This window comes from Euleptes europaea, chromosome 2 (genome assembly GCF_029931775.1).
Source record: "Euleptes europaea isolate rEulEur1 chromosome 2, rEulEur1.hap1, whole genome shotgun sequence".
NCBI classification, from domain to species: Eukaryota; Metazoa; Chordata; class Lepidosauria; order Squamata; family Sphaerodactylidae; genus Euleptes; species Euleptes europaea.
In genome coordinates, this window is record NC_079313.1 from 37,759,825 (window position 1) to 37,783,660 (window position 23,836).

General features: G+C 41.1%; 1 protein-coding gene across 3 annotated transcripts in view; it reads left to right on the plus strand.

Moving 5' to 3' along the window:
* The window catches only part of CAMSAP2 (calmodulin regulated spectrin associated protein family member 2), a 130,621-nt gene that overhangs the window by 104,148 nt on the left and 2,637 nt on the right, over positions 1-23,836 (plus strand). For 2 of the 3 annotated variants that reach the window (XM_056844158.1, XM_056844155.1), the window contains 8 exons: positions 2,937-3,030; positions 4,289-4,382; positions 8,587-8,669; positions 11,193-11,265; positions 12,713-14,921; positions 18,967-19,103; positions 19,941-20,161; positions 22,933-23,005. In XM_056844158.1, the coding sequence (XP_056700136.1) occupies positions 2,937-3,030; positions 4,289-4,382; positions 8,587-8,669; positions 11,193-11,265; positions 12,713-14,921; positions 18,967-19,103; positions 19,941-20,161; positions 22,933-23,005 (2,984 nt within the window). The remainder of the gene's footprint in view (positions 1-2,936; positions 3,031-4,288; positions 4,383-8,586; positions 8,670-11,192; positions 11,266-12,712; positions 14,922-18,966; positions 19,104-19,940; positions 20,162-22,932; positions 23,006-23,836) is intronic. The other variant, XM_056844156.1, reaches the window with a different exon arrangement.

Consider the following 23,836-nt stretch of genomic DNA (forward strand, 5'->3'; position numbering starts at 1 on the left):
GACAACATGAGAGTTCTAATAAACGCGATAGAATATTATCAAAGTCACCCTGATAAACAAATGGTGTTACTTTTTTTGGCTATTGAAAAAGCATTCGATACGTTGGATTGGGACATTATGCTAGACATATTAAAGGAATTGGATACTGGAGAAAATTTTATTAACTGGATAAAACGAATTTGTAAGGACCAGATGGCTAGTTTAATTGTAAACGATGTAACAACACCTAGTTACAATGTTAATAGAGGAACAAGACAAGGGTGCCCCTTGTCACCTCTATTATTTATTATGGTATTAGAAGTACTAGTAGAGGATATTAGAGAAGAATATAAGAGGTCTAAAGATAAAAAATGAGGAATATAAAATTAAAGCATACGCAGATGATCTAATGATAATATTAGAAGATCCAGAAGGAGGTATAGATATTTTACACAAAAAACGAGGAATTTGGTGAAATATCTGGTTTAAGAGTCGATATAGATAAATCTAAATTCGTGGTGAAGAATATCTCCCTAAAGGATCAAAAACAACTGTAACAGAGATTAGGTTTTCAAATACTAAATAAAATAAAGTATCTGGGAATTACAATAACACAAATCTGACACTTTTCCGCAATAATTATGAAACTGTTTGGAAAAAAATAAGAGAAGATATGAAGAAATGGAAAAATTGGAACTTATCATTACTAGGCAGAATATCAGTCATCAAGATGAATATATTGCCAAGAATGCTATTTCTTTTTCAAAATATACCCATCATAAACTCAGACAGCCCTTTAAATATTTGGCAGAGAGAACTCACTAATTTTATTTGGCAAGGGCGGAAAGCAAGACTAAAGATAAAAACCCTTTGTGATAGTAAAGAAAGAGGAGGGTTGAAAGTACCCAGTTTAAAACTGTATTTTGAGGCAGTGTTATTAACTTGGTTTAAAGAATGGATTACATTAAGAAATTTAAAACTCTTGGCATTATATACTGGGATTTGCAATAAGTAAGGTGTGGAATAGATATAGAAGGAAATTAATGGATAAGATCCTCTTATGGCTTTCACCACATGAGGCTCTATTTAAGAGTAGGACAGGTATGCAAAAACACTGGTTTACATATAAGGACGTATTGTTAGAAACCATTGAAAAAAAGTAGTACATAAACTAAAAACGTTGGACATGTTGGAAAAAGAGGATAAACTAAGCGAATGGTGGCTTTTTGCCCAATTAAGAGACAGATATATTAAAGATAAAAAAGAATATGGATTTGAATTAAAATCATCCATATTAATGGATCAACTGCTAAAAGATTATAACCATTTAATCAGAAAAATGTATGAGGAGAGTTTGAAATTAGATACAGAAAATGAGATTGTCAAAGAATTTATGGTGTCATGGGCAAGAAATTTGGGACATAATATTCAGTTAGAGGATTGGCAATATACATGGGAAAAGGGCCTCAAACTTTCATCTAGTTGTTATTATAATAGAAAATTACTATAAGATGCATTATAGATGGTACCTGACTCCTTTTAAAATATCAAAGATGAAGAGGAATGAAAGAGGAATAGAAAAATGTTGGAAATGTCAAAGTGAGGTGGGAACATTTTTCCACCAATGGTGGAGTTGTAGCAAAGCGAAAAAAATTTAGGAAGATATTCACAAGGAAATTTCTAAAGTTATGGGAATAAAAATTCCACTCAAACCAGAAATATATTTACTGGGTATCTTAGATAGGACATTAGAAAAACAGTTGGGAGTTATACTTAGATATTTGACAACAGCAGCAAGAATTGTATGGGTGAAAAAATGGAGAGTAAAAGAAGTGCCTACCCTGCATGAATGGCACCAGAAAGTTATGGAGTTGGCCAAGATAGGCAAGTTAAGTAAATATATTGAAGATAGTTGGGTTTCTGACTTTGATATAGACTGGAAGGTATGATCAGTATATATAAATCAATACTTTAGGGATTAAAAAATGACCTTAGGTTTTAGAAGCTAAATTTATTAAATGGTAGACTAAGATGAAAATAGTTAAATAATAATTAAAGTAAAAATAGATTAAATCAAAATTATTCGCAAGAGAAATAAGGTATATGGTGGTCTGTTCTGTGTGAGGAGAGTTGGAGGTCGGTTTCTGTAATGTTTTGTGTCTCACTTTTTCTTGTTTTCTTCACTTTCTTCTTTTTTTATATTGTGTTTTTGTATGCTTTATGTACTTTGACATATTCTGTAGTGTTCTGCATATTTCAATAAAACTTAAAAAAAAAAGAATCCAGAATGTCCATAAAACTTATAACTATCTATAAAACTTAGCCATATTTACCGTTTTAAAGTAGCAAATAAAAGCAACTATGAATAAGGTTTCCTTGGTTGGAGCATGAACACAACAGCAGTGTACCTTTACCTCTGCGATAGGATCTGTGCACAGAAACCTGTCTCTGAATGGTTCACTTGGCAGTGTTTCTTCCTCTCCAAGTGTCATTCTGCTCAGCTTAGGCAAGCCACTAAAAAAGCCAGTGTTATGTGCTACCTTAACACTGGTGCTGTTGCCGTCTCCTGCGTACCATCTACTGCCGCTTCCTCCACTGAGGTCCTCAGTTTGTCAGGTGCTTTGTGTGTCTGTGTGCGTGTGGGGGGGTGTAGCCTGGCTGCTCCAACAATTAAATTTAGACAGCTGCATTACTGCTGTTCTTGCAGACCAATACAAAATACAGGAGGTGTCATTCTTGGGTTATTTTGAACTTTTTATTTTGTTCACAATAGTTTTAGTACCATGGTTTCAAATGTCCTATCATCAGATTTGTAACATTGCTTGATCATGGTCCATCTGTTAATATAAAACAAATGCAGTAAAAACTACATATGATTTTTTCCCCTCAATTTTATCTAGGTAACATTCATTCGGATTTTATTATATTACTAACTAAACTTCTGCCTCTCCTTACAGAGTAATTATTTGGTGTTCATGGCAGAGCTGTTCTGGTGGTTTGAAGTAGTGAAGCCATCATTTGTTCAGCCTCGAGTTGTAGTTCATCCCCAAGGTAATTTTTGAGGTGATTCTTGTTAACCTAACTAAATATATTCTGTGGATTGGGTTATAATAATGTGAATTTTTATAAGACCTGTGGTCAGTAACTACTTTTTAAGAGGGACTATATTTTGAACTGATGAATGCATGTTTTGCAGTATTGCTTATTCCCACTGGGACACAGGCAGATCCTGTATGTCTTCCATTGTTGCATGCACCCACTGAGGTACAAGCAAGCAGCTTTTTAGCCTCTCTCTTCTCACTGAATGGGAACCACAACTGATCACTCCCATTTTCTTGTGTCATGGTAACGTACATAAAGGAAGAATTCTGCCAAAGCTCTTGTTGGCACTAGGGAGGAATGAGTTAGAGAGCCTTTGCATATGTCTCAGATTGAGAGAAAGTACCTCAAATACACAGCAGTGGTGTGCAGGCTCTTAGAACTAGATATTGTGCTGGAGGCCCAGCTGGTAAGAAGACTTTGGGGGCTAAACTGGGCCCCCATTCTAACAGTTGCCCTAACATAACCAGTTTGGAGAGGCAGTTTACCATTCTCCAAATGTAGCGCTGTTTAGACACCAGGCAAATCTAGTAGAATCAATGCATAGTGGAGCAGCAAAGTAATATTGATCTGCACCAGAGCCCATTATGCCTGCATATATGAGTTCACCATATATATTAATAATGTCTAACCCTTACCTGTCAAAATTGTGGTAGTGATGGGGACTGTATGTTGTTGAACCTATACTCAACAGTTGCATGTTACACTGAGGTACACTCCAGCGTGTGTAGAGGTAATCTTGCACTTTGTTGTGTAACTGCATCAGTTCTTGCACTCCACCTGACATTTGAATAAAGTAGTTGTTGTCTCAAAGATATGAAGCAAGCCGGAATCCTTGATTTTCAGATAGTTGCCCCCAAAGTGGGTAAAAGGAGGAGGAATTATGTCGTGGAGCAGATTAAAGCATTGTTATCCTCCAACTTATTTTGCACAAATCGTTTATCATATGAAATAGTCACCTTGAATGAGCAGAATAATGTGGGAGGAGAGTGCTCATGGGAAGGACATAATTTCTATGGGTTAGGATTTCCGCATCACCAGCATGTCCTGCTTATGAAACTTTGAATACTGCATTGTCCATTGTTGCAAGCAAACTGCTCATGCAACCAAATACAGTGAAATGAACAGGAAATTAGTGTGTGTTCCTTTTGTTAAAAACTGAATTTCCTTCTACTACCTCATAATAACATTTTTTTTGTCAATGTTTTAGCGGAACCTCCAAAAGAAACATCTTCTGTTCCTGCAGCAAGTGCCTGTAGAAGAAGCTATTCAGGTGCTTCACATAGTTCTGACCCAATAGGCAGGTAATTCCCAAACCTTGTTTTTTTATATACATACCAAGTGGTTTAGCCCTGACCTGGATGGCCCAGGCTAGCCTGATCTTGTCAGATCTCAGATACTAAGCAGGGTCAGCCCTGGTTAGTATTTGGATGGGAGACCACCAAGGAATACCAGGGTTGCTGTGCAGAGGAAGGCACTGGCAAACCACCTCTGTTAGTCTCTTGCCATGAAAACCCCAAAAGGGGTCGCCATAAGTTGGCTGCGACTTGAAGGCACTTTACACACATACCAAGTTGTTTGCTTTTTGGCCTGTTAGCCAAAATGCCCGGTTATGAATTGTTATATGGGGAAATTAGCGAATCAATAACCGGCAATGGGCATAACTTGAGCTGAGATGCAACCTTTATCTACCAGAGTCCATACCATGACCAGTAAAGAGGCAGAATCAAGGGAATTAGGTTAAAAGGAATTTACTCAGATTATATGTTCACACGCACATACAAAACTGCACATGCACATCACATAACATACAGAGTCTAGGAATCAAAGAGAGGAATAAAGAGAGTTTTGCCAGGCAGAGGAAAAAATATACTACACCTCTCTTCAGAGTAATTGTCCGTCCTGAATTCCATGCAGCTTTGGGGGATAAAAAGGGGACGGGGGGGGGGGGGGTTAGGTGTCCAAGCATGAACACCCACTCTGGCAGAGTGCCAGGCAGTATGGAGGGGAAGGCCCAAGGGAGAGAGAGAGTGGGCTGGGAGCATTGCAGTTATACTGTTTTTCTGGGGGCGGGGAGAACTCCTCCTAGGTTCCCAGGTGGCAAAAAGGTGACAAAGGATTAAGCTGTGGGGTAGTGAGAATTTGGAAATCTATTATAATTCCAATGGCTTTTGCAATCCCAGGAGAAGTCAGGAGTCTCACTGATTGGCTTAATGGCTTGAAACAAAAGGTGCGATCACTGCTAATGTCTGGAGATCGTTGCTGAAGAGCGAGTCATTGTTATCTTAATGTCTGCTGAATGGCTTTGCTGAACTAGTCCGATGTTGCAAGAGGGGGGGGGGTGCTGGTGCAGGCTACATGCCTGGACATATTCCCTACAATATGGCTTTCACTAGAGCAGGATACACAGGAACATGGTTGCCCTCTGGTTTGCTGGAGGGACTGCTTTGGCTGCTGCTCTTTGACTGCTGGTTTCGAGGGATGAAGAGAAGTCCTTTCCATGCGGCACAGGCTTGCCACTTGGTCTGGAGAGGCTGCTGCACACATCTGCCAGGGTTGCCATGACCAGTCCAGGAGATTGGCAACCCGTTAGGCTACAGGCCCCTTTAAAAATAAATGGTGAGGAGCTAGCAAAACTCGTTGTTTGACTACTTGCTTCCCCCTTCTTTCAAGTATAGAGGGCAAGGTACTCAAAGCATCAGAGAAAGGAAACATACCTTGCAGTGCAAGACAGCCCCATTTTGCAATGCTGCTAAGGTTCCCAAAGGCAGGAAACACCCCTCTCCCATCCAAGCTGTCAGTGGTAAAGGAGAACACATCACTCACTCTTCAGTACTATAGTAATATACTATTTTTTTCTTGCTTACAGCAAGAAGAGATAATAATTATAGTGCACATAGTTAAAAAGGTAAAGGTCCCCTGTGCAAGCACCGGGTCATTCCTGACCCATGGGGTGACGTCCCATCCCGACGTTTCCAAGGCAGACTTTGTTTGCGGGGTGGTTTGCCAGTGCCTTCCCCAGTCATCTTCCCTTTACCCCCAGCAAGGTGGGTACTCATTTCACCGACCTCAGAAGGATGGAAGGCTGAGTCAACCTTGAGCCGGCTACCTGAAACCGACTTCCATCGGGATCGAACTCAGGTTGTGAGCAGAGCTTTTGACTGCAGTACTGCAGCTTAACACTCTGCGCCACGGGGCACATAGTTAGGCTACATATATTCATCAATAGTTCTACAATATACTCTCAGCAGGTCATAAACAACAAAGCTGTTGGTGGGCCTTTAGAGGCATTTATTTTGGTGAATTTTTTCATTGTCCAGAGCTCACTTCAGCCAATGTATGTGTCTGACAAAGGGGGTATCACCCCATGGAATTTGTCTGTAGAGATCAGTGACTTCTAAGTTGTGACACAGCAACTACAATAAAGGAAAATGCTAAAGGAATATTTCAGAGCAAACTGCTGTGACCATTATTCAGATGTAAAGGCAGGGCACAATTTTGTCCTTTTGTGAGATATATTACCTCAGGTTGTACATAAGGGAGAATGACCCATTTTTAAGTTTTCCCCGTATCCCCTTCCTGTGTGAGAAAAATGTGTACCAGGCATAGACTGGAAAGTTAAAATGGCCCCAGAGCAAACCAGGCTCTGGCCCCTGCAGTGCTAAGTGGAGGTACCCAGGCTTGATTCAGTTTGCTCCTGGTTGCCAGCAGCCCTCCCGGCGGGTGGCCTACTGGAAACTCTGTACGTTAAATGGTCAGTCCACCCTGATGTACACTTTAGGGAGGTGACTTCCACACCATGTTCTCTGCAGAATGTTTGAAAAATTTTATGACTCTTGGGGAAAACTGCTAATGAGCAGTAGGGGGAAATGAGCAAACTGCATGCCTGTGTAATATTGTGGCTAGGTCATTCTTAGGTTTGCCAACAGTCCTGGAGAAAAATATATTGTCTCTTTAGTGGAGGCTTACTATTATTTACCATGTGATGCTATTTACCTGTGTGCCATTAAAAACTTCAACTGTCCATTTCCATACATTAAACCTCTATTTTGAAGGACAGGACATTCTGTATGCAGTATGTTTTTTTGTTCAGCAACTATGTTCCTGCAATAGAGACAGACATATGACGGGGGTTTAATCACACTATCAAGCAGATTAAAAGAAAGGTAACTACTAAACGTGCATATACAGTATTTCTCAGAGAGGATCTTTTAATAGAACCAGAAAGCAATGACAGCACATGGCCAACAGCTTCCCCATTCCTGTCCATAGGAGCCCTTTCCACATTCATTCATTTTTCAAGAAATCCTGATGTTCTTGCTAAAGAAACAGTTGTATGTCGTAGAAGACAAAGGGGCATCTTCTCAGATTGTGAGGTACCAATGACATCTGTTAAGCCTGGCTCTTATGAACTGAGAACATGCTCTCCTCTGAGGCTGTGGATTACAAAAGAAGATGTTGTGTGTTTTTTTTAAGTTGTCCATCATTACTGATCATCTCATTGAGGAACTCTGGAGAAGCTTCTGGGGAATCCCAAGGCTCCTAGGAACACAGTCTGAAAGTCACTGAAAATATACCATAAGGACACTGTTGCCATGTAGATTAAATACTGTGGAGCTTGTTCTTCTGTTTAAACGGCTGGAGTTACAAATAAAGTGAATGGATTGTGGCTGCCTTGGAAACAGCTCACAATTTTTAAAAATTGTGTTTGTTTTAAAAGACCACATTGGGAGTCACAGGCCTTAAGGTATCTAAAATTAAGCCTTTAATTGTATTTCACATTTGAAATAGTAACAGTGTTAAAATAAATATTTAAGATAGTTATAATGTACTCCTTCAAACTGTATATAGACTGTACTCAGTTTTAAAACAGTATATTATTGTGGTTATAACCACTAATCAGTGCACACTTTCAGGAAATATCTTAATATTAAATGGCAATGTATGGTTTAAATAGATTTAATTTGGCCTGTTTGCTTGGTGATTAAAATTATGGTTTTAAAATCAATCCAACCTCCAATGAGAATGCTTTCTCTCAGGCTGCAGCTGCAGATAAAATTCTACATTTAAATCTTGACAGACAAATTTAACTTTCCTGATATATCAATTAATGCTTTTGGCCCTAAATTTGACCATCAAATTAACTTTTATAAACAGCATTCAGACATCATTACAAACCTCTGTTTGACCATGAGAGGCATAAACACAGCTTGTTGCCATGTTCATACACTTCATTTCCTCTGGTCAGAGTGCATTTGAAGTCTTCCTGGATTCAGAAACCTTCAAGCTCTTATTTGCCATGATATCTGAATATTGGGGCCTGGGCAAGTTAGTTTTTCTCCCCGCCCCCGGTTTCTAAACTGGGATGAAACCATGGTTAAAATCCTAGTTGGTTGGAAACAGAGATCTGACAACTACATATCTGCCATGAAGTCTGAATGCAGCCCCACTTTTAATGACTTTCAAATGTAACTATAACAGCATGTGTGTTTTTCTTTTTCCCCCCAGTGTGGCTGGACCAACCTTTAAACCATCTCACCAGATTCCACCTGTTAGGAATACTCACAGTCAGCCTTACTCATCTGTTCCAGGTAACAGCCTGAAACGTTAAACTTTTTTTCCCTATGCAAAGTAACTTGTTTTGAATTTGTATTTTAAAGTCTCATGTCACCTTATACAATGCAACATGCATGCCCTGAAATTATTGATAAAAGTAGTGGGGCTGCTGAACGTGTTAATAACCCTGTTCCAATTATATCCAATTAGATGGAATAAACATCATCTTGTGTGTGTGTGTGTTCAGTGCGTCTGACTTATGGTGACCCTATGAATTAATGTCCTCCAAAAGATCCTGTCATTAACAACCTTACTCAGGTCTTGTAGACTGAGGGCTGTGACTTCATTTATAGAATCAATCCATCTCATGTTGGGTCTTCCTCTTTTCCTGCTGCCTTCAACCTTTCCTAGCCCCATGTTGTGTTTCAAATTTGTGGATCCGCTTGGAATTAGGCATGCTGAAAGTAGAGGCAAGAATTACCCTAGCCTCAACTTTACTATGGCTGAAGACCCATGAAGCTTCAGAAGGCTTACGTCCCTTGCTTTGTTTGGACCAGTTTAAATCTAAATGGTGGATGGAATCGGTTAAAAGATTGGAACTATTGGGTCTGTCTCCCCAATTATTATTAACACTCAATAAAGAACAAGCAAAGTTGATAGTGAAGCAAAGATTATACGACACTGAAAGACAAACGGATCTTAGGGTGCTCCCCAACTTACCTTGCTCCCTCCGAGGTAAGATACCAGCTGGCTTCTGCTCAGTATATTCATACTATAGAAGTAAACAAGCAAAGGCGAGCTCTAACCCTCGCTAGAGGCTCTGTACTTCCCTCAGCAGCTTTGGAGGGAAAATTTAGAAAACTTCCAAGAGCTCAGTGGGAATGTCCTTGTGGGGCCAGAGAAATTGAAGACTCTGGCCATGTTATTCTTAGATGTAATTATTATAAGGACATTAGACAAAAGTTGATTCATCCACTGGTGAACCTAAGGGAGTTTGATTCAGAAGAAGAGGAAATGAAATTTCTCCTGTGGGAAAGGGACACCTTTAGTCTTTCCCAAGTTGCTAAGTTTTGCTCAGTGGCTATTAAGGTCAGTTTGAGAGAGACCACTAATGGTAATGTCAATATTGGTCACAATTAACTTTTAGGTAAATTTTAGTATAATATGTTTATTGCAACTATTTTAGCATTTTTAGCATTTTAATGTATTTATGTTAAGCTATGGAGATACTTTTGATTTGATACCTACCCTTTTAAAATCCTTTTTAAGATTGTAGTTGTATACTATGTTCTGGTAAAAGCTGTAAATAATAAATAAATAGTATGAAACCTTTCCTAGCATTGTTGTCTTTCCCAGTGAGTCTTGTCTTCTCATAATGTAACCAAAGTACGACAGCCTCATTATAGTCGTGTTTGCTTCTAGGGAAAGATCAGGATTGATTTGATCTAGAACCCACTGATTTGTCTTTTTGGCAGCCTACGGTATCCATAAAATTCTCCTCCAATACCACATTTCAAAGGAATCAACTTTCATCCTGTCAGCTTTCTCCATTGTCCAACTTTCACACCCATACATAGTAATGGAGAATACTACGAATTAACTTGATGTTGGGCACCAGCAATACATCCTCGCGCTTAATATTTTCTAGCTCCTTCGTGGCTGCCCTTCGGTTGCAGTCTCCCTTTTGGTTGATGGAGCCAAGGAACAGAAAATCTTGAACAATTTCAGTTTCTTCATCATTAACCTTAAAGTTGTGTAATTCCCCTGAAGTCATTACTTTTGTCTTCTTGTTGTTCAGCTGTAATCCTGCTTTGGCACTTTCCGTTTTAACCTTCATCAGTAGTCGTTTCAATTCTTCACGATTTCTTCCAGTAATGTCATTTTAAGGACTGAACATAAATAAGGTGCCAAAATCTTGTTCTTGCCACTCTTATTTGCTAAAAAGAAAGACAAAACAAACTTGAAGATAGCCTCTCTTTCAGCATACTAAAAAGATTATACAGCTTATATTTTTTTAAACAGAAGGAGGATTCCGCTGAAAATAAGCAATGATATTAAATATGGCTGGCTAAAGTATAACATATTACCTGAAAGAAAGATAACCCTGAATGTGTAAGATGATCCCCCTAAAAAGGTTATATGCAAATAGTTTTTTATTACCATAAATACCTATAACTTTTAGGTGAATTTAAGAGGCCCTGAGAAAAGGCATTCCTGAGAAAATGCACTCCCAAAAAAAGCTTAGTCTTTCTTTCTGGTAAATAGTAGGTTGTGATTCCCACTTAATTGATGTCAGTGAGAATTAAGATATTTGAGCTCAAAGTTTTAACTGGATAATATTGTACAGAGATATAAATGTGCATTCTTTGTTACTTTGCTGACAAATGTATTTAGCATATAACTAGTGTATATGACTTTTCAGTTTTCATGAATCTTAGAAGTCAATTTTCAATTATCTTAATATATGACAAATGTAATTCATGTTTTAAATGTTTCCTTTAGATTTTTTTTAATTTCCAAGAATTGACTTTTTTGTTGCATTCTGTATTGGTTTCAAGTAGGCAGCATTAGAAGATCTACATCTATGTCTTATATGGATGGATATGTAGGGACGTGGCCCAAAGAAAAACGGTAAGCCATTTGTCAGTTGAGAATCTTGCCAACATTTGAGTTTTCTATTTTGTTCTTGACTGCTGACTTGGAAAACATTTCATACCCAGCCTGATTATTTATTTACATTACAGTTATAATGACTTCAAACTCATAGGATTTGAAAATCAAAATAATTATAAACTAATAAAACGAATCAGTCATACAGCAGCAGCAAAATCAATCCAGAAGCAGCATAAGACAAATTTAAATTCCATGAAAAGGCCAAGTTAATAAAAATATTTTCACTTGGCACCTGATACTCAAAACACCAGATGCCAGGTAAATGGGTACAGGGAGAGAGTTCCATAAATGAGGTACTAAAAGTGGACTCATGTGGAAGCAGGTGGTTCTTTATGCGCATGAGTAAGCACATGAGTGAACTTTGGGCTTACATATTCTCTCCCAATCACATATAGAATCTTTACAAGGGCCTGTGTATGAAAATATCTAGGCAAGATCCATATTGCAAGATCCATATTACTCAACCCGCCCCCACACACACTTTATGGAAGATGGATTGTGTTTGCAAGACCTACATATGTAGACCTGTTACTGTAGATAGACTATAGTTTGCATTAAAGATTCTGTGCATGATAGGAAATGTGACACACATCCAAGGCTCATTCTCATCCTCCACTGTATGTAAATTCATTCATAACTTTATATTTGCTACATCTCCATGAGTTTATCTGCCTTGGAATAGCGCTATTTTAGCAATTACTGCATCAATATTTTATTCTGCAGTTTTAACACAGAAGATAACAGAGGTTCTATGCTATTGGAGACCTGTCCTTATAGCTCAAGTTTATTTTCCTTATTTGCAAGCTCCATTTATCAATCACTAAATGTGCTGGATCTATCCTTTTTGCTTCTTGGGAAGGAATTTTCATTTTAGATTCAAGAAGTCATATATTATAACGATATTAAAGTCACAAGATCTGTTGATTTTTTTAAACTTGTAATACATTCAGAATAAGTACAAATCAAATTCTAATTCTTGTGCGCATGTGAATGTAACTATTATGGATTATTATTAGGGTTGAACTGATTGAGGGCAAGGTCACTTTGCCTGGGAATTGTTTGAGGACAGTAACAAATGAAGCTGAAAGCATTCACTCATTCAGATGGAGGGCAATTAGTGATCCCATTACCCATGTGACCACTCTGTGAAGGACTGTTCCTGCTCTCAGTTACTTTTATTTGCCCTATGTGCCATCAAGTAACTGAATCTGAGTGGCTACATAACTTTGTAACATTATTGTGTCTTCTGTGTGATTTCTTGGTTGGCTGAGATCACATAAAGAAGCAAAAAGAGGAGTTGAAGGACAAGCACCAAATGTTGCAGCAGAGATTCAAAAAGACACTGTTTAAAAATATTAAAATATGATGTTATTTAAAGGACTTTGTCAATTTAATCTCCCTTTAGATCTTCAGTGCATGGAGTTTCATTTGATATTTCTTTTGACAAAGAAGATAGCATTCATATCACAACTCCAAACAGAGGAATGACTAGATCTATTAGTAATGAAGGTCTTGAGAAAAATACTGACCGCATGCCCAGACATATTAGAAGAAACCTTTCCTTCAAACCTGTGAATGGAGAAGAAGAAAGTGAGGATATTGAAGAAGAAAAGGATGGAGACTTTCACAGTAGTCCAGAGGTCAATAGTAATCAAAGGAATGTCAATCAAGTTAGTCCTTATAACCTCCCAAATGGAGCACTGCAAAACAGATTGGTTACTGATGAATATGGCAATCTGATTGAGGCACCAAGCATTGAACAGGCTTTGCAAATTATCCATGATACTGAGAAATCTCCCAGTGTTACTCAGCCACAGCAAATTACAAATGGGTTTTTCCTTCACAACAAGGAGATGACCATTTTGAATTCAAACATCAAACCTGATCAAAGTAATCCTGATATTGCAGACACAAAAGGTGCCCTCAGTCCCATAACTGACAATACAGAAGGAGACACGGGAATCCATGTCCCTTCAGACATTCCAGAGACTATGGATGAAGATTCTACCTTGAGGGATTATACTGTCAGCCTGGATTCTGATATGGAAGAACCATCTCGATTTCTGCATGACTTTGATGGTAGAGGTGTCAATCAAAAGGAGCAATTAAGTCCTTGTCCAAGCTCAATAAGTGCCAAATCCCAAGCAGGAAGTAGTGCTTCTTCAAGCTCGGGGGTCAAAATGACCAGCTTTGCAGAACAGAAATTTAAGAAACTTAATCACACAGACAGCAGAAGCAGTGGAAGCAGTTCTCAAAAAACAACCCCAGAAGGCTCTGAGCTGAACATTCCTCACATAGTTTCCTGGGCTCAAATACCTGAGGAATCTCCTCTCCCTCAGGGAAGAGACACTACACAGTTGCTGGCCTCTGAAATGGTGCAGTTGAAGATGAAATTGGAAGAGAAGAGGCGAGCAATTGAGGCCCAAAAGAAGAAGGTTGAGGCTGCATTCACAAAGCAGAGGCAAAAAATGGGAAGAACGGCATTCCTTAACATTGTGAAAAAGAAAAGTGATGGAATTTCACCGCTCAGAGAAGAAGCAGCTGGAGCAGAGGATGAGAAAGTGTTTACTGACTCCAAGCTGAAGGAAAAAGAAACGCAAAAGCCAGGTGAACAGCTAAACAAGGATTCAGAGAAAATAAAGGAGAGCACTGAAAATCCCCACATCAAATGGCTTAAGTCCCCAAGTACCCCAGTTGATTCTGAGAAACAATGTAATATGACAAGTCCTTCAGAAGAGAACATAAATGAAGGTGACCTTTTGGAATATACAAAGTCTATTGAGAAGCTCAATTCTTCCCTACATTTCCTGCAGCAGGAAATGCAACGGTTATCACTTCAGCAAGAAATGCTAATGCAGATGAGGGAACAGCAAGCTTGGGTTATTTCACCGCCTCAGCCTTCTCCCCAGAAACAAATTCGGGAGCTTAAATCTTCTCTGAGATCTACTGGATCATCTCCCATCGCCTCATTTTCATTGGAATCTCCCCGACCTTCCCACCAGTCCCCACAGTCATCTTCCAGAAAGAATTCTACTCTCCCTAGTAAAATACAAAGGACTCCTAGGCCAAATGAACTGAAAATAACACCTTTGAATCGTACTTTGACTGCTCCACGATCTGTAGATAGTCTTCCTCGTTTGAGAAGATTTTCTCCAAGTCAAGTGCCCATTCAGACTAGATCATTTGTTTATTTTGGAGATGATGGTGAACGTATATGTGAACCTCAGTTGAGGGGAAATTTTGTGAAAGAGGTCAGAAATACAACTGAGGCAGCTGACAAAGAAGTGGTTGAGAGAGAAGTGGAACAAAAAGTGATAGAAGAAGTAGTTGAACTAACATTAGAGGGAAACCAGATCAGACCTCTTGAGTCCACAGTGTCAGAAGTACTATCACAGCCCATTACTGAAACTGTCTGCCTTACTCCAAGTGAAGAGTTACTGAACCCACCAGTATTGCCACCACCTCTACCTAAAACTGCTAACCTCATAGAAGTCCCCCTCTCAAACTTGAAACCACCAGAAAAGTCAGAAGAGTCTATTGAGAAATCAGAGGGCGAGAGTGACAAAGAACAATTGGACGATGACCAAAAAGTGTGTTGTGGATTCTTTTTCAAGGTGAGTATATCATTGAGATCATAATATCATAAGTGAGAGCCAGCATGGTGTGGTTAGAGTGTTGTACCAGGAAAACCCAGATCCAAACCCCACTGTGCCATGGAAGATTGCTGAGTGATCTTAGGCCAGTCATTTTCTCTCAGCCTTGCCTACCTCACAATTGTTGTGAATATATGATGGAGGAGGGGAGAACAGTGTTGTAAGCCGCTTTTGTCCCTGTTAGCAAGAAAGGGGGGGATATAAATATCTAAACAAATCATGAGATGTTTCTGTACTAATATAGGAAGGCAGAAGATAATTCCTTTTTGTCATTGCTAAAATTATAACTGTTTTAAAGGAAAGTTAGCATACTGAAGGTCTTCTAGGAACAGGAAGGCTCAATGATGGATTTACCTTAGTTGCTGTATTTCCATTAAAAAATCCTTTAGACTTTTCTCCAGTGCAACACATCAGGAAAGATGTCGTAGTATTGGCCCCAATACCTATTTGGAATCAGAACTCATGACAAATTAGAGTTTGATTGAAGGCTTCCCAAACTAGGATCTTTTCCATCCATGTTCTCTGTGCAAGAGGAGGGTGAAGAAAGCATGCAAGCACAACAAACAAGCTGTGTTTGTGCCCATCACCGAGATCTGTTATGTTTGAGTATGGTACATATATGCCCTGATATATCCCTGCTCATACCATTTTTCTCTCTAGGACTTCGTAGTAATAGACCAATCCTTAAAGCTCTCTAATGATTTTTATTTCAGTGGATAAAGTTGCTAATAACTTTAAAATATGACCTCCATGGTACTCCATGATTTGTGGAGAACCACATTTGCAGTTACCATCAACCAAAAGTGCCAGATGACTACAATATGTCCTGTATGCCACCCCACCAAACACCCACACATTATAAGATCCAACTATTATATTAAATATATAACTATGAGTTGAATCCTATGACTCCCAGTGACTTCCCCCCAACAGGAAAATACTTCTTTAAAAAATAACAAATACTTTTCTGCATCAGAAGAACCCATTCTCCACTCAGTGAAGTCTTTATCCCTGGAAAGGAGACCTAGTAAAAGAGAGTCATAGGATCCAACCCTGTACTATAACCTTTTAAATTACCAGAGTGCCTCTGAGCATGTAGGGTCTCTCCTCATTACTGTTGAAACTTAGCAAGCCCTTGTATAACTGGAATGAGGAGAAGGACTTTCATGTTAGACTTAAGACACAAAACAACAGGCAAGCTTTAAAGTTCTCCACAACTCTTTTTAGGCTGGATGGTTAAAAAAATGCCTCCCCATGTTAAAAGTTCCCATCAAGATGAACTCCAGTGTTGCAACTGTGGTTAGAACCTTCCTCCGTGCTAAATTTTCTGTCTGCAAGGAATTTTGTTTTATGGGTTAGCATTCAACAGTGGTATGCCCTAGTGTACCACCTTATTCAGCTGCATATGGGGAGAGGCTGCCCTATTGTACCACTTCATTCAGCTGCATATGCAGAGGGGCTGTGGCTCAGTGGCAGAGCATCTGCTTGGCATGCAGAAAGTCCCAGGCTCAATCCCCGGCATCTCCAGTTAAAGGGACTAGGCAAGTAGGTGATGTGAAAGACTTCTGCCTGAAACCCTGGAGAGCAGATGCCGGTCTGAGTAGACAATACTGACTTTGATAGGTCAAGGGTCTGATTCAGTATAAGGCAGCTTCATGTGTTCATCCCGCCTCAAACACAGAACCCCTCATCTCCACAACCTTGATATAATCATCATGGACAAGTTGTATTGTGGTTTAAAAACAAAACTTTTCTCTTGGGCATATATCAGTGATAAATTTGTCACAGTTTCTAAAGAGCTCTTCCTACTTTCCCTTCCCCTTCATCACCCACAATAAGGTTGGCTGGCTTGAGAAGCTGCCAAATTCAAAGCCCCCCAAACACGGGGGATTGTGAAGACACTAGAGGGTCACCTTATGCATATTTATTCAATTAAATCCCACTTTGTTTATTGGGATTTACTGGGGATTAACGCATGGGCAGAATGTTATTGGTTCGCTCCTCCCTTATCTCACAATATTTTAATCCGAGACTAGATAGTCAAACGCATGATGCTAGCCCATCCCACTATAAGTCTGAAGCAAGTAGCTGCTGGAGGCTCCCTGTGCGTTTGAGCCACCCATATAATGTGGGATAGTAGGGGAGCAACTGCCGTGACATTGCCCAAGGATTGGCTGAGGGGTTATCCAATCAAAGGCCAATTCTCCTTTTTTTTCTTGGAACACCAGCGTTCCGGTATACCTCGTCTCAACCTGTCAAGCATTGATCTTCTCAGGCATAAGATGGCTTTTTGTAGTGGGGCAGTGGAATGCATACTAGAGCGAGGGAGGTGCATTGGTGCTACTGAAAAAAATATGAGGTGGGTATTTTTTCGCTGAGTTGTTAGAAAACCGGCAATCTGGTGAAGCTAGCAAACCTCAGAAGTTTACAGGCATTGCAAACGAACTCACTAGTAGAGGCTGGTGTGGATGACAGGATGAATTGTGCTAGTCCCATGGGCTGTCATTCCAGTCCCAGAGCAGTGTTTCTGGGTTTAGAGACCTTACTGGAAAATCCATTCCACATTTTCTTTGCAACTCTGTGCTGTAATGTATTTCAATGGAGCTCATGCAAGGCAATTGGCAATCCAGGCTCCCATTATCTTCAATAGGCTGTGCATCCTCTCCCATTGTTTCTAATCGGCTAGCCTGTCATTCGTTTTAGTGCATCCCGACTTCACCTCCTTGCTTCCACCCACGCTTGGAAACTAGCTGCGATGATCCCGAGGTGGCCAGCCCACAGGGGAGGGGAAGGAAAGGCTTGTACATTTTTCAGCGTGCCACTTCAGAGGCTCGCAACAGCACAGCGGATGGGAACGCGTTGATCAGACTGACGGACCACGTTTTGCTTACACCCAAAGCTGGAAAGTTGCACCTTTTCCTTCGGAGTGTAAATAAAGCTGTGTGGTGAGGGAAAGGCAACAAAACTGGCTGGGCTTATTCAAAACGGGACAAAATGGACATTTTAATTAAAAAGACGGGACAGCCAGGAAATGTGACAAAAAACGGGTCAGCCTATACAACAGGAAGGTAGGACAGGACTGTGCTTCAGCTGCCATTTGCTCGGGGGTGGGGAGGCTCAGCCCTCACCATCTTTGTTGCTCTCCTCTGTACATGTTCCAGCTTGTTTACATTCTTCTCAAATTGCGGTGCCCAAAACCGAACCTAATACTCTAGGTGAAATCTAACCAGAACAGAGTAAAGTGATAACATCACTTCTGTTGATGTAGCCCAAGATCGCATTTGCCTTTTTAGCTACCACATCACACTGCTGACCCATGTTCAGTGTTGGGTCTACTAAGACCCCAAGATCCTTTTTGCACTCACTACAGCTAAGACAAGTCTCTCCCATCCTATAGTTTTCCTACCTAAATGCAGAGCTTTATATTTATCTCTGTTAAAATGCATTTTATTAGTTGTAGCCCAATTCTCCAGCCTGTCAAGATCATCCTGTATCCTGGCTCTGTCTTCTACCGTATTTGCTACCCCTCCCAATTTAGTATCATCTGCAAATTTAATAAGTATCCTCTCTATTCCTTCATCCAAATCATTTCTATAAATGTTGAACAACACAGAGCCCAGGACAGATCCCTGAGGCACTCCACTAGGAACCATTAACAAGCACTCTTTCGGTGCAATCTGTCAACCAGTTACTTCTCTGTGGCCAACTTGCTCTGCTCCTGGCAGCCACTTGGATGCTGGGATGAGAGCATGAAGGTTGCTGTAGATTATAGGCCCTCTACTTCCACCCTGGGCATGAGACCTGCAGTTCATCATACCTCTCCTTCAGTTCTTCCAGTGGCAGCTATTTCAACTTGGGAACAACCTGCCAATCACAAACCCCACTGGCATATGGGGCTGGTGCTGCATTATGGTATGGTGCTCAGAAGAGCCACATGTGCTCCCAAGCCACTGAGTGAGTATCTCTGCATCAACTGATGTTGTTTTTTCATGAATGTTGCTGCTAGGATGATCAAAAGGCTGAAGATGATATTGCAGTAAAACGGGCAGCATTATTGGAGAAGCGATTGAGAAGGGAAAGAGAAACCTTACTTCGAAAGCAGCAGCTGGAAGCAGAGCTGGAACACAAGAAGGAAGAAACAAAGTGAGATTAACTGTAGATGCTGGTCATTCTGAGCCCAAACTAGCGTTTAGAAACTACTTGCTTTGCCCTAGAAATGATCCTTCCTCTAAGAAGTCTCCAGTCCAAAGCCCTATATACTATCTTAAAACATTATGAAAGGGTCAATTTTGGCAGCTAATGGCCAACATTTCCAGAAATTTTGAAGCCAGGGGAGGGGGGAGGAAATTGAAATATTCAGTACTTCCTTATCAAGCCTAAACTAATAACACAAAATGCATCATTTGTAACACAGTAATTTATATATTAACTATATTATAAATGATGTGATTTATGTTGTTCAAACATTGTATTATTTGGCATGTGATTTTCTACAAGCCAAACAGCAATGTCTATTTGATTAGAATATACAGATATATATGTAGATAGATATTCTGTTTTTTAAAAAATCTCAATATAGTTCTTAGTTAACTATTACAAGTTTTTTTAAATTATACTAAAAACCAGCCACGTGTTCATACAAATAAATGCCATGTTAAAGTTTTGTTAGTTGATATATTGTGATAAAATATTAGCTAGTAGAACTGGTGCTGATCAATGACGGCGGGAACTCAATGATTTTTCTTCCGTTATTTTTAGTCACTTTGGAAATTGCAGGACTTTGCCTGCCCTAAAACTATTAATTGCCCCACAAATCTTAAGTATTGAAGTTAAGCTAGTTTCTTACACTGATATTTGAAAACTGAATACATTCTGAAAATGTATCTGGTACTTGGCCAACACTTTTAAAAAAATCACAATTATTGCTGCTGTTGCTGCTGCAAGAAGAATGTTTTTCTATTAATGACTTGAATTTCAAAGGAGGAAGTCTGAGGAAGAACGTCAGAAGAAGGAAGATGAAAGAGCGCGGCGAGAGTTCATTAAACAAGAATATATGAGGCGGAAGCAGCTAAAACTCATGGAAGAAATGGACATTGTCATAAAGCCCCGCCCCCATTCATCCAAACAGAAAAAGCCGCGCCCAAAATCTATTCATCGAGATCATATTGAATCACCCAAGACTCCAATCAAAGCTCCTCCAGGTAACAAACCCGCTTTGGTTTGCAGTGTTAAGTAATCAGTATGTGACATATAACTTTTTGCTTTTCCAGGAAGCTTAAGGAGTATAATAAAGCACCACTGCACTTATTCTCCCCTCCCATCTATTTTTAGATGCTCATCTTTAGACTGAGGATAGGAATGTGTGCTTTGTGACCGACTACTAATCTTTCTTATGCCTTAGGTATACTTGGGAAGGTTCAAGTAGTTTTTGGTTTACTGTTTATTTCATTTAGGTAACTTATTACTCCACTTTTCTCCCTGAAACTGACTGGGGATTTTTGGCCATCAAGTCACATCTGATTTATGGTGACCCCTGGTGGGGTTTTCAAGGTTTCAAGGGTCTAGTTTGTAGAAAGATTTGTCTTTCTACATGGCCTCAATCTCTGGTTTTAATTATCCATAGATGGGGCCACATTGACAATTAGATATATTGAGGTATAGTGTGCACTTGCAGACATATAAGGCCAATAAGGAGAAAAAAGAATTTTAAAAAAATCATAGTTCATATCCTCTCTTGGGATTGGATCTCATGCATAATCTGGCTGCTTGCAGTATAAACCTTAGTTTGTTTGTGACACAAACAAGCTTCTAAAGCAGGGGTGTCAAACATGCGGCCCGCAGGCCAGATCCGGCCCCCAGAGGGCTCTTCTCCGGCCAGCGAGCCGAGGCAGCCAGCCCCCAATCTCCCCTCCTGTCCTTTCTGGCCCAAGCGGCTCTGTGCGCCACCCACTCACCCCGCCTCCCCTTTCATGGCTGCTGTGAGGGCTGAGCGGCCTGGTGCGCCTCCTTTCCCCGTCTCCCCTTTCAATCGCGTGCGGCGAGGGCCAAGCGGCGTGGCCACCCTCCAAACCCCGCCTCGCCTTTCACGGCTCCTGCAAGAGCCAAGCGGCCCACTGCGCCTCCCCGCCTCCCCTTTCAAGCGCGCCCGGCGAGGGCCAAGCGGCGTGGCCACCCTCCAAACCCCGCCTTGCCTTTCGTGGCTCCTGCGAGAGCCGAGCGGCCTGGCGCGCCTCCCCTCCCTGCCTCTTCTTTCAAGCGCGCACAGTGAGGTCTGAGCGACCCCTTTCAAATGCGCGCAGCGAGGGCCAAAAGCAGCGTGGCCACCCTCCCCACCCCGCCTCTCCTTTTGCATCTCCTGCGAGAGCTGAGCATACCAGTGTGCCCCCCTCCCTGCCTCCCCTTTCAAGCGCGCACAGCGAGGGCCAACGGTGCGCCTACTCTCCCCTCCACACTTCCCCTTTCAAGCGAGGGCCAAGCGGCATGGCCACCCTCTCCCCCCCGCCTCTCCTTTCGCGGCTTCAGCAAGGGCCGAGCAACCCGGCGTGGCCACCCTCCCCACCCCTCCTCCCCTTTCGCACCTGGTTCCCTCACTCACTCTCTCTCTCTCTCTCTCTCTTTGGGCTTTCCCGGGTCACAACAGCCCGGGAGCCCAGCAGGATCCTTCCCCCCTCACTCTCTTCCTCGTTCCCCCCTCCTCTCTCTCTGTCTGGGCTTTACCTGGCCAGAGCAGCCCAGGAGCCCAGCAGGATCTTCCCCCCCCCTCTCTCTTCCTCGTTTACCCCCCTCTCTATTTATGCACGGGATGTTTTGCCTTGGATTTGCTGCTCTTTAGATGCATATTTTCATCATCCAGATTCTCAGAACTCAACAATAAGCCCCCATGCAGAGTTTTGAGGATTCAGATGGGGAAAATGTGCAAAGGCAAAATGTGCAAAGAAGGCAAAACCTCCGATGCATAAATGGCCTCTGTCTCTCTGGGCTTTCCCAGGACAGAGCAGCACGGGAGCCCAGCAGGATCCTTCCCCCCATCGCTCTCCGCCTGGTTCCCGCTCTCTTTGGGCTTTCCCAGGTCACAGCAGTCCGGGAGCCCAGCAGGATCTCCCCCCCCCTTTCTGGGCTTCCTGGGCCACTCTGCCCCGCGAGCCCAAACAGCTGCCTTTCCCCGTCGTCTTTCTCCCTTTCTTTCTCTCCCTCTGGCTCTCCTTCCTTCATTCCTCTCCTGTTTCACTCTTTCTGTCTCTCTCCTTCTCCCTCTTTATTTCTCTTTCTCTTCTCTCTCTCTTTCTCCCTGTCTTTCTGGATTGGGAGAGGGCTCCTGGCTCACCAGTTAAGGCTGCCAGTCCTCCTCTAGTCCAGATCTGGGACAGTTTGCTGCAGGCTCGCCGGCCAAGGCAGCCCTTCCCGCAGTCCAGATCTGGGCTGTTGAGCCAGCTGCAGACTTGCCAGCCAAGCCACACACACACCCCATTTAAAATTTAAAAAATTATGCCAGGGACTAGATACAAAGTTTACAAAAGACACAATTAAGTGAATTAATAACAATAATACTGTAAGAATGTCATTGTTGTAAGCTTGTTTTTTAAGTAAAAAACAATAACATTAATTGACTTTGCCTGTGTCTTTTATAAAGTTTGCATCTCCAGTATCTGGCATTACATTTATGGCATTTATTTATTTATTTACACATGGCCTGGCCTGACCAAGTGACATTTATGTCATATCCGGCCCTCCTAACAAATGAGTTCAACACCCCTGTTCTAAAGTCTTCAGGCTCATATGTTCTCTGCCTCCTTCCCTGACGTGGGTCACATATTGAAGAATTCCTGATGTGATGCAAATCACAGATTGAGCAAAGTAACAAATTGTTTCTTGCTTACAAATCTGAATGCAGCTTTTGTTTCTGTATTTGAATGTTTTAATGGTTAACTTGGTATTTGACTAGATTTATAATTTTACTGTTCCCCCCCTCCAGTCTCTAGCCTTTCTCTGGCATCTCTGAACACAGGAGACAATGACAGTGTGCAGTCAGGCAAGAGAACCCCACGGTAAATCTTTAGTTACAACATCCCTTTAACAGAAATTATTGTTGTCTTACAATAGGCACAGCAGTGCTCATTCGGTTATGCAATTCTAATGTATAATAAAGAATCATTTGACACAACAACGAATCTTCCATTTGGGTGCTACAAACTGTAGGGCGGTTCACACTAGCATCACAAGCACTCAAGATGCATGATGACTTCCCAGCCTGTGTTGAATTATGCAGTTTTTTTGAGCATTTGTACTGACATACAAAAAAACCTGAGTACACATGACTGCTGAAGGCTGGGAGTCAACATCTGTGGGTTCATTTGGTGATTTTCTCATGCCTACTGCATGCCCACTGGTTGTGTAAATAGACTGATTGATGCACACGTATAGACCAGCGAACATTCCACAACTGAATTAAATTGTCTAAATTGGATTGGATTTACAGTGGAGAACATTTTAAGTTTGCAAAGTCAAGATAGATAGTTTTGTTACAGGCATCTAGATGGTAGTATTTCACCATCTTTCTAGTGTTGCAACTGTCGTTATTCTCACCCTTTATTTAAAGCATTCTTTCCCACTAGTATTACCTTCTCTGAATTTCTCAGACACCGGCAAAGAGTGGAATTAATGAGAGTGGAGAGATTAGAAAGATTTAAGGCAAAGGTGTGTGCATGGGTATTCTGTCCTTTTATTCATTGGGGTAGCATTGCTTGGAAAAGGAGTGAGTGGGGGTGGAGTCTTCTGAAAGTCATCAGAAATCAGCCCAGCCTACTGATAGACCATGATTGATGGTCCTCCCATTCCAGATGCCGCCCAGGAATGTAGATGAATTACTGTCCTTTTAG